Source organism: Pinus tabuliformis, chromosome 7 (assembly GCF_031772625.1).
Source record: "Pinus tabuliformis cultivar Carrire ecotype Pingquan chromosome 7, CPIR1, whole genome shotgun sequence".
Taxonomy (NCBI): Eukaryota; Viridiplantae; Streptophyta; class Pinopsida; order Pinales; family Pinaceae; genus Pinus; species Pinus tabuliformis.
In genome coordinates, this window is record NC_142293.1 from 895,405,850 (window position 1) to 895,417,934 (window position 12,085).

The window sequence follows — 12,085 nt, forward strand, 5'->3', positions numbered from 1 at the left end:
ATTACTCTTGCCTGAGAGAGACTGAAAAAAAGTATACCCTTGTACTTCCCCATAATGCCTACTCGATTATCACATTTATAGCAACGAGATTGGGTGAGGCAACCTAAAGGCATGGTTTCCGGTGGGTGCCACGTGGTGATTCCAAATGAGTAGGTGGCAGGAGTAGCATTCGTATTAAATGTTTCCATGCCTTGCACCATTCTCCTCTTTGACATGTCAATCATTCGTGCTATCAGGGCTTGGCTTAGCGGGTTCACCCCACTGGGGAGATTTGTGTAATCACATTGATGTGGGTTGTGTTGGTAATTATAGTTTGAATTTGAATTGTGGGGTGTGTTGGAAATTTTACATCTTTCTCCATCTAAGAAGACCAAATTTACGATATTGAAAGATGTCAATGGTTTAATCAAGCCTTCAAGGTGAGAGAATGCGAAACAAATTTATTGTCTTCATTGACTTTTCAATGAGCATAAATATAATTTACTCTTGAATTTTAATGGTCTGTAAGATGAATTCATATATCGATTAGGTAATCTTTTTTAAAGTATAAATTTATTTCATTAATTGTAAGTAGAAATGTTGAAATCCTTTTAGTTAACTCGCAAGAGAATCTTACTTTTCTCATTATTATTATAAGATAAATATTTACCTTTGCTTTGATTTTTGTAAACAATCAAAATATAATTTTTTTATTTGAAAAAAAAAATCAGAATATAGATTTTCCTTCAAAAACTTATGAAAAATCCTAAAACAGCTTGAACTACATTATAATAATAATTCTAAGACAATTCCTAAAACATTTTGAATTGAAGGAGCATGAAAACCATTTTTTATTTATTAAATTGTCTAGTTTCTACTCATATTAAATTTAAATTTTAAAATATTTGTAACATCACTAACCTCTTTGTCTTTTTAATTTAACAAAACTAAACATTTATTTTAATATTTTTTTAGTATAAAATTAAACTCTAAAATATTACAATAAATCTCTTATCTTCTTAATCTGGCAAACCATCTACAAACCATTTCAGTGTTAGGGGACATTTACCCACCATTATTATGTAAAATATATAAATAACAATTTTTATATTTTCTCATTTGATTGATTGTACAAGATGCATTGATTTAAGTATAGTTGTTGATTTCTAATCCTATTTGATTGCTTACACTAGATGCGATGATTTCAATGTAGTTGTTGATTTCTAATTATTTTGATTGCTTGCACTAGATGCATTGATTTTAGTGCACATGTTGATTTCTAATCCTATTTGATTGCTTGCACTAGATGCATTGATTTTAATGCAAATGTTAATTTCTAATCCTATTTGATTGTTTGCACTAGATGCATTGATTTAAGTGTAAATGTTGATTTATGATTTGATGTAGCTAGATGTATGATGTACATTAATTTCAAAGTAGTTAGATTAATAGCATTCATTGATTTCAATGGTAGGCACAACAAAAATATTAACGATGTGCATTGATTTATGTATTACAATAATTCAACCATAAATAAAAAACTTGAATTTTCATCTTATCTAAAATGTTTGCTTCTTGAAACTGTAAACTATTTGTAATTGAATACATTCTCATTATTCCCATTTTTCATTATTCAACATTGTTAGTCACTTTGCATTTAGACAAGGTAATAGAAAACAATTGCCATTGAAAATTACTTGGGGTTAAACACTCCATAAGTCACAATTATTGACTTTGGATAAAGCTACTATTAATATTGGAGAGCAAGAGAGACAAGGTATGGCATTTACTACAATAGCTCGAGTTAAAGATTTGAATGGTCTATGATTTCAACCGTCCTTTTCATATGATTGATATGAAAAGATGGCAAAACTAATAAGTGTGATAATAAGAAAAATAGAAGAAAATAGTCTGAGATTGATCACAATGAAGGTTATTTGTAATTGACTACATTCTTATTATTCAACATTGTTACATTATCACTTTGTATTCAAAACAACATTAAAGAACAAGATAAAATCAAAATTTTGTGTGTTTGCGCACGACTGAAACCAACCTAGATCCATATTAACCCTGAATCTATCAAGCACTGAGAGGGATCAAATCTCTCGAGGTGCATACCTTTCCTCAAGTTTTGCACTAAAAAAAGAGGTTTTCACTTTGAGAGATTTGATCCCTCTCGGCGCATGATATATCTGGGATTAAGATGAATCTAAGATGGTATAAACTTACCCACTTCTTTAACAAATCATGATAAATTGATACCTAATTAAACCTACTAATAATCATATATTTGTCTCAACAAATTAAATTTACATATTTAAACATTAATAAATAATTATAAATAATAATATATAATGTGTTTTTTAATTATGAAATAGAAAGCAATTAAACCTACTAATAATCATATAGTTGTCTCAACAAAATAAATTTACATATTTAAACATTAATAAAAAAATATAAATAATAATACATAATGTATATTTTAATTATGAAATAGAAAGCACCTTCAATGTAAACTCTAACATGGACTTACCAACTTATTCAATAAATCATGATAATTGGATAACCAATTAGGCCTACCAATAATCATATAATGCATAGTCTCAAAAAATTGAAAAAAAGAAGAAGCAGTTGAAGCTAATACTTTACTATGAAAAAATTGTTTTAATTTAAATATTATCTACATCAAGGTAGAGATGAGATATTTTACTATCATGTACCAAATTTCCATATAAAATCCATGTTAAGTATGAAAGAATTTACACATCTCGAATGCCAAAAACTAGTATAAACTTACCCATTACTTTCTCATGTGATTTTTGTAGCTCTTTGGGTGAGGGTCGAAGCCTATTCAACTTTAAAGTCTCTTTGCCTTGAAGAAATTTGGAAGAATAAGCAATCCAAAAAGTTTCTCAAGCTTGCAGAAAGATCCTCTTCTCTTGGGATTCTTTCCGATTTGTTAGGTTATTCTTCCTCTAGCAGAGTCAATGGCAGTCAAATATCTGCGCTTCGTTCATGGATCAACAACGTCGCTCTTCCAGAAGCTGGATCTAGGTCTTCCCCATTGAACGAAAACATGGTTTCAGATTTTCTATGTCAATCGGGACACAATAATATTTCGGGATTTGATGATGGTTGCAAAGATGCTACGTATTCCATGGCTTCGCTTCTTATACATACTGTCTCCTTTGTTCATCCTAGGCAAACTGATTTCTCCAGCGCGGTTGTCTCTCAAGAAGTTTCTTGCTTGAGCTCATCATGTTTCAGGGGATCTTTCCTTAGCCTATCCCTCTCATCCTTGCTCAGATTCCATCATTGTTACCATTACTCAGAGTCCTCTTCCCTCTAACGTATCTACTGACGTTGTTAAGCAATCCTTTTCTTGCCCTCCTTGCCGTGATAATAACAATAATAATAAAATTGTTGATAATAATAATAATAATGATGATGATGATGATGTAATAATAATAATACTAACAGTAATAATAATAATAATAATGATAATACATTTTATCTCTCTTCTTGTAATAATAGGGTGGTTAATCTTTCTAGCTTCTCTTTTGACCCTCCTGTCTTTAGTTTTCTGGAGAAAGGTTTAAATGTTTCCCTTGCTCCTAGAAAAATTCCTGTTAATGAGATTATTTGTGACATCAAATTTGGGATTAAGGGTTTACCAGACAACACTAAGGATATCATTAGACAAGATTGTGCAGTTGTCCTTAGAAAGGAAAACCCCCTAAGAGAAACATTAGCAAGCTTGAATTCGATGCCCTCAAATCTTTGAACAATAAAAAGGACATTGTTATTCTCAAAGAAGACAAGGGTGGAGATGTGGTTATCTTAGATAAGGAATATTACCGGAGAAAAATGTTGGACCACCTTTGTAACAGTGGGAGCTACAGAAAACTCAATAAGAATTCTTAAAGAAGATCTTTAAAAAAGTGGCTCTAGCTATAAAATCCAGTAGCACTGTTGGCTCCTTGAGCCATAAACTCATCGAGAGTAACCCTATCACTCCCAGGATCTATGGTCTTCCCAAGATCCATAAGGAGGGGGCTCCCCTGAGACCCATTGTCAACACTATAGGAGGGCCAACCTATCTTCTGGCAAAGTATTTAGCCCAAAAGCTAAAACCCATTGTTGGCCTTACAAAGTCCTTTGTCAAAGACTCTTCATCATTTGTCAATGAGTTAAAGGGTATAAGGTTTGAGCCTGGGGATTTTCTTGTGAGTTTCAACGTGGTCTCCCTTTACACTAATATCCCCATTAATGAGGCCATTGAGGTCATCAACTGTATCATGGATCTTGATACTGCTAAATTGGTTGAGATTTGTCTTACCTCTACTTTCTTCAACTTTGAAGGGGAATTCTATGAACAAACATGTGGTGTTGCCATGGGCTCACCCCTTTCCCCTGTTGTAGCTAATTTGTTCATGGAGGACTTTGAATCCAAAGCTTTGTCCTCAACTCAATACAAACCAAAGCTTTGGAAGAGATTTGTGGATGACACCTGCGTCATATGGCCTCATGGTCGAGATAAGTTGGATCTCTTTCTCCATCATCTTAATAATCAGTCTAGCTCCATAAAGTTTATTATGGAATGTGAAATCAATGGGAGCCTTCCTTTTCTTAACGTCCTTATTTCAAAGAAGGATGATGGATCATTCTCACACCAGGTATTTCAGAAGAAAACTCACACAGAGCAGTATCTTCACGCTAAGTCCCATCATTTCCCTGCTCAAAAGTTGGGTGTTCTCAACACTTTAGCCACTCGTGCGTTTAGAGTTTCTAATGAAAGTCATCTTGAAGATGAGAAACCCATCTCCTCAAGGTTTTCAAAATAATGGTTATAATAAGCTCTAATGTCTTAGGGCTTTCCTTAAGGATGGCAAGGGTTTCAAGATTAAAAAAGAATCCAATGATCGGTTTTCTGTGGTACACCTTCCTTTTATACAAGGGACCACTGACAAGATTGCAAGGATCCTAAGAAAGCACAAGGTTCCCTCAACCTTTAGGCCCCTTAACATTATTCAAAGTTCCCTAAGATCTGTAAAAGACGTGGTGGACCCTAAGAATATGAAAGGTGTTTATGTAATCCCTTGTTCATGTGGAACGCCCTATGTTGGTGAAACTGACCGCTCAATCAATTAGTAGATTCACGAACATGCAACATACACCAAACAGGGGAGGACTCGGTCCTCAGCATTAGCAAAACATGCAGAAAAGACAAAACACGACATCTGCATTGAAAATGTTTGAGTCATTGCTAAGATAGATCACTTCCATCGCTATAAGTTTAGGGAAGCTATAGAGATTGAAAGGAGACCAAACAGTCTGAATAGAGACGATGACTGGAAAATTAGCAGTTGTTGGATCTCTGCCATTTCTTCTTAAGTTTATATATATAATTTCTTTTTTTTTTTTAATTTTATTTGTATTTTTATCTTGACTACTAATAAATGATTAATTGTTTGTTTCATTATGGATTTAGTTAATTAATTATTATTATAATTATTTTTTAAAGATTGACAATTTATCATTTTTATTTATTTTTAAGTTTTTAGAATTAATGGTTTAAGTTTGATCTAAATATTATTTTTATTTTAGTGTTCTGATTATTTAGGTTTGACCCAAATAATTTTATTTAGTTTGAGCATTTATTATTTTTAAGTTTTTGGAATTAATTGTTTTGATTATTAAAGTTTTAGCTAAATATTATTTTTATTTTCATTTTATTATTATATTGATTTTATTAATTTTTTATTGTTTTGATTATTTAAGTTTGATTGAAATATTACTTTTATTTTTATTTTTAGATATTCATTTCATTAATTTTTTTTTTGATTAATTATTTTCTTTAATTCAATATTAACAATTATATTCTAACAATTATTTCTTTCTACTAAAATATTATTTATTTAGTCAAATTTAAATGTTTTCTTTATATGAATATTTTTTTTTCCTTCATCTATTTAACTTGACGCCAAGGTCTTGTTCTTCATCTTGCCCTGAGGATGAACCTTGGATAGTTCGAAAGCTAACATATTTAGATATTTAGATGTTGTTTTTTCTCTTCATATTTAGATATTAATAAAATTTTAATTATGAAATAGAAATCACCTTTAATGTCAAAGCTAACATGAACTTATCAACTTCTTCAATGAATCATGATAACTCGATAGCCAATTGAGCCTACCAATAAGCAGGTCTCAAAAATTGAAAAGAAGAAGCACTTGTAACTAACACTTCACTATGAAAAAAGTGTTTTAATTTAAATATTATACACTAAAAGGTAGAAATGAGATATTTTATTGTCATGTATAGAATCTTTGGATAAACTCCATGTTAAGTACGAAAGAATTTATACATCTCTGAATATGAAAAACACAATTAAAACAAAAAACCAATATTAACTTATCCCCTTCTTTAATAAATCATGATAAATAGATACCTCATTAAACTTACCAATAAACATATGTTTGTCTCAACGATTAAATTTATATATCTAAACATTAATAAACAAATTAAAATAATAATACATAATGTATTTTTAATTATGAAATAGAAAGCTCATTCAATGCAAAAGTTAACATGAACTTACCAACTTCTTCAATAAATCATGAAAACGGGATAGACAATTGAGCCTACCAATAATTATATAATGCTTGGTCTTAAAAAAGAAAAAAGAAAAATCAATTGTAACTAATATTTCACTATGAAAATACTTTTAATTTAAATACTATTTATAACAAGGTAGAAATGAGATATTTTACTAAACTCCATGTTAAATACAAAATAATTTACACATTTTTGGATATGAAAAACACAATTAAAAGCAAAAAAAAACTAATATAAACTTACTCACTTATTTAATTAAACATACCAATAATCATATATTTGTCTTAATAATTAAATTTACATATCTAAATATTAATAATAATATATATTTTTTAATTATAAAATAAAAAGCATATTCAATACAAAAATTAACATGAATTTAACAATTTTTTCAATAAATCATGATAATGATAATTTGATAACCAATTGAACCTATCAATAATCATATAATGCATGGTCTCAAAAAATTGAAAAAAGAAACATAGGTAATGACCATTAAAAAAAAACTGCTTTAATTTAAATATTATCCCTAACAAAATAGAAATAAGATATTTGAGTGCTACTTACAATTTTTTTAAATAAACACTCTATTAAATATGTAAATAAACACTCTATTAAATATTGAAAAATTTACACATCTCCCTATATAAAAATTGTATTAAAAATAAAAAACTAACATAAATTTATTTAAATCAATATCTAATTAAATTTACCAATAATCATATATTTATTTAAACAATTAATTTTATTTTTACAAATTAATAAAAAATAAATTATTATTTATTATAAATAATAATGAGTAAAATACTTTTTAATTATAAAATAAAAAAACAAACCGACATAAACTTACCAACTTCCTCAATAAATCATGATAACTCCATAGCTAATTGAACCTCCCAATAATCATATAATAACTTCCTCAATAAATCATGATAACTCCATAGCTAATTGAACCTCCCAATAATCATATAATGCTGAGTCTATGGAGAAAATAATATAGCTAATTGAACCTCCCAATAATCATATAATGCTGTCTGAGGGAAAAAATAATAAAAACATGAAGCAGTTGTAAGCAATACTCCACAAGTAAAAGACTGTTTTAATTTAAATACGATATTTACCAATATTCATATTCATATAATGCTGGGTCTCAAATAATTAAAAAAATGGAGCAATTGTTGTAAGTAAGTAATACTGCACAATTAATAAACTATTTTAATTTAAATATTATCGGAAATTAGATATGATGAGATATTTTACAGTCACGTACGGAACCCCTTGCCCATTCTCAATATATTTGTCGATGGCGAACAGTTAGGGGAGAGTTGTTGTGGCATTGAAAGGCAGCAATTCACCGAAATCTAAACGAAGCGGCCATTGATAGATAATAAAATGCACGGGTTCCCCGTATGCTACTGGGACAATAATGCAGGAGTCCCTCAATTAGTGCTCAACCTTGTGTTTGTCTTGGAATTGAGCAGGCTTCTGGCCAACTGGCTTCTGTCCAACTGGCTTCTGTCCCCTTTCTGGATATCAGACCATCAATATGGCGCTCCCCTGGATCAGCCCCTCGCCAATTGGCCCATCACTCCTTTAACTAATCCTGCTAGTCTTCGTTATTCCGGCCTCATCTTCTCCGCTTCTCTTGCGCCTTCTTCCCCTGTTTCCCCCAACCCTGCATACCCTGACCAGCAGAGCGTTCGTGAGAATTTGCCCGCCGTCTTCGACTATGGAAGTGTCAGTGCTGATCGCCAGGAGGTGGTTGTCTGTATTGTTTGTTTCAATGACTTCGTGTCGCAGGATCGAGTGCGCCGGCTAGCTAAATGTGGCCATGTTTTCCATATGGAGTGTTTGGATAAGTGGATCGACTATGAGAACTACAGTTGCCCTCTGTGTAGATCTCCCCTCTTCTAGACACAGGTTGGAATCATCATCATCAACGATTAGAAGTCTACTGATTGCTGTTAGTTGTTAATGTAAGTCTAGCAGGATAGATTCTATGTGAGAAATTTACAGTAAATTAGTTATGCATAATTGGATTGGTTGTCCTTTCTTCTTTCTTTAGTTTTTTAGGGACATTTTGCTGGGCAAATGGAAAATGTCTTTTTAATAAAATGTATTGTGGATTTCCTGACCTCTTAATCTTTGTTCTGGACTTTGGTGACAAAGCAATTTTGCTATCTAGAGAAAGTCATTATCTTTTATTTATTTTCAGAAATCTTTTTATAGACAAAGATTGTGCAATTAGGCTACTTATCTAGACGATTAGTTTTGCTGGGCAAGATTAGGCTGCGAATTTGTGGTAGATATGTGACAGTTTATCACAATTAGCTCAGGTTCAAATCCCTCCCCTATTCCAGTATATAAGCATTACAATTAGGTCAGGTTCAGATCTCCTCTGCCATTCCAGTGTATAAGCATCACAATTAGTTCAGGTTCAAATCTCGTCCCCCATTCCAGTATATATGCTTTACCTGAGAATCCTGGGACGTCGTTCCAGGGTTTCAATTCCACTCCAGACACTTTGGCCTTTGGAATGACCAATCTGGGCCTATCCTGCAATCCTGGCAATATATGCTTTACCTGAGAATCCTGTGACTGAGAATCCTGTGACGACGTTCCAGGGTTTCAATTCCACTATAGCCACTTTGGCCTTTGGAATGAACAATCTGGGCTTATTCTGCAATCCTGGCAAGGAGAAATTGGAATCACCAATCTGGGCCTCTCCTGCAATCCTGGCAATATATGCTTTACCTGAGAATCCTGGGACGATGTACCAGGGTTTCAATTCCACTACAGCCACTTTGGCCTTTGGAATGAACAATCTGGGCCTATTCTGCAATCCTGGCAAGGAGAAATTTGGAGGAAACCTGAGAATTCTGTCATTAGCAATGTGAAACCCTAGTATTCCTTTAGCAATGAGGAATTTGGAGGAACCCGGAGGATCCTGGAGTCACGTCTGAGGGTTTGGTTTGATGTGCACCCCAGCCGCAAACCCTTGTATTCCTTAGCAATGAGGAATTTGAGGAACCCGGAGGATCCTGGAGTCACGTCTGAGGGTTTGGTTTGATGTGCCCCAGCCGCTTTGTCTGTTCGATAGACCATATGGGCCCATCCTCTTGTGTCCAATGCTCAAACTCAACCAAGCCCTAGTTTTCCATTATCTAGCAGAATCTTGGAGGAATGGGAGAAGAAGAGAAGAGGGTGACTGAGAAGGGGTGCTAAGAAGGAAATGTGGGCATCATCTATGTTTTCTGTTTTCACCTGAAAACCAGGAGATCAAGAGGAAGAAGCAAACATCCCAGGTTTTCAATTCCACTTCAGCCACTTTGCCCGTTGGATAGACCAATCCGTGCCCATCAGCATGTGGCCAATGCCCAAACTCTACTTAGCCCTAGTTTTCCATTAGGAAGGAGAAATTGGAGGAAACCGAATCCTGGAATAACGTCTGATGGTTTGAATCCCACCCAGCCACTTTGCCTGTTGGATAGACCAATATGGGACCATCCTCTTGTGTCCAATTCTCAAACTCTACCAAGACCTAGTTTTCCATTAGCAAAGAGAATTTGGAGGAATGGGAGAAGAGAAGAGTCACTTAGAAGGGGTGCTGAGAAGGAAATGTGGTCAGCATCTCTGTTTTTTGTTTTCACTTGAAATCCACCTGAAATCCAGGGGATCAAGCGGAAAAAGCGAGCAGATCTTTATAGAGCTGAAAACCAAGGAATTAAAAGGAAGATGCTCGCAGATCTTAACTGAGCTGTTAAGGAAGTCAACCAACATGCTCTCAATGTGGTTATTTGGTGCAAAAATAGCTGACGTGCAACTACGTTACATTTAGCTACCCGATTCTTTTAACATAATGATTACCTTTCAGCGGTGAAAATATCTCCATGTGAAATTATGAAATGACATGTTATCATTTGATTAGCCAACGCTCGCTTGATCGGTTTACCACTCCTCTGCCGAGGTGTGCTCTGTTAGCGTTTGATATTGACATTTAAAATTTTTAAAATTCAAAAGGGTGTTGATACTCCAGCTGTCGATGTTTTATTTTATAAATTTAATAAAAAATTGGTGTTGATAATCAAGTTGTCATCGCATTTTATTTTACAAATCTACAATGGGCGTTGATAATCCATCTGTCAGCTCATTTTTATGTTGATGATCCATCTGTCAGCGCTCATTTTTATTTAACATTTTACAATTGGCGCTCACAATCCCACTGTTAGTCACATGAAAAATCTTTGAATAATAAAAAATTAATTTCTGAATTTAAACCTATGAAGCAAAATTGAGATAACAACACCATTCAACATTCACACACCAAGTTTCCAAAGACTCCACAACACACATAATTCTCATGCTTTTCATGCATTAACGCAATACAAACTCTATGCCGAGGCAAATTCATGTTACTTTAAAGATCTCAAAGCAAAATTGAGATAACAACACCATTCAACATTCACACACTAAGTTTCCAAAGACTCCACAACACACATAATTCTCATGCTTTTCATGCATTAACACAATACAAACTCTATGCTGAGGCAAATTCATGTATGCTGAGGCAAATTCATGTTACTTTAAAGATCTCACAGGATTCATAAATCCTCTAAGCTCAAGCTCTGATGTCAAAATGATGGCACAAAAAAATGATGGCACAAAAAGCAAAACTCAGACAAAAATCACAAGTAGATCACACTTTATTTATTAATGCTGAGGCAAATTCATGTTACTTTAAAGATCTCACAGGATTCATAAATCCTCTAAGCTCAAGATCTGATGTCAAAAATGATGGCACAAAAAGCAAAACTCACAAAAAATCACAAGTAGATCACACTTTATTTATTAATGAGGTTTGGGATTTTTTTGCTTGCCCAAACATATGCAGTATATCTCTATTTATTCTTGAGGAAGGAAATATTTCAAAATTTAAAGAGAGGATTCCTCTCCCATAAACTTGAAATATTTCAAAATTTAAAGAGAGGATTCCTCTCCCATAAACTTGGAGGAAGTTTAGAGGACTTTTCTCAAATTTAAGAGCCTATTTAAACTACATTCTCCGTAATACAATAATATAAATAGTTACGATTACATATTTTTCTAGAACTTTACATAATCTAGAATTTCTAGAAACTTCTTAGACTTAGTAAAAATTAAATACATATATATTTTTATAATGACAAGATGTTATTGTATCACATGGTTCATCTTGAGTTTAAGAATTTTTCCAATGGTCATTCTCATTCATTAGGAGTATTGTTTCATTTTGATACAAATAAAATATTTGGTAATAGTTTCTCATAGCATTAAGGTTTGAATGCTAATTAATTCAAAACATTTGAAAGTAATGATTATGATAATTGTTTGTTGTAAACATTTGAAAGTAATGATTATGATTATGATAATTGTTTGTTGTAAACATTTGAAAGTAATGATTATGATAATTGTTGATTGTGTTGTTAATGCTTTGTGATGATCTTTG

The 12,085-nt window shown here is 32.6% G+C and overlaps 1 protein-coding gene across 1 annotated transcript; it reads left to right on the forward strand.

Annotated features, from left to right (window-relative positions):
* Positions 1-7,900: 7,900 nt before the first annotated feature.
* LOC149250493 (uncharacterized) lies at positions 7,901-8,742 on the forward strand. The gene has a single exon (XM_089456447.1). The coding sequence runs from the start codon at positions 7,993-7,995 to the stop codon at positions 8,512-8,514; it is 522 nt and encodes a 173-aa protein (XP_089312573.1). The 5' UTR covers positions 7,901-7,992; the 3' UTR covers positions 8,515-8,742.
* Positions 8,743-12,085: the final 3,343 nt, after the last annotated feature.

What these genes read in the sequence shown, in the direction of transcription:
- LOC149250493 (XM_089456447.1), top strand. Translation starts at nt 7,993, where the DNA reads ATGCACGGGTTCCCCGTATGCTACTGGGACAATAATGCAGGAGTCCCT.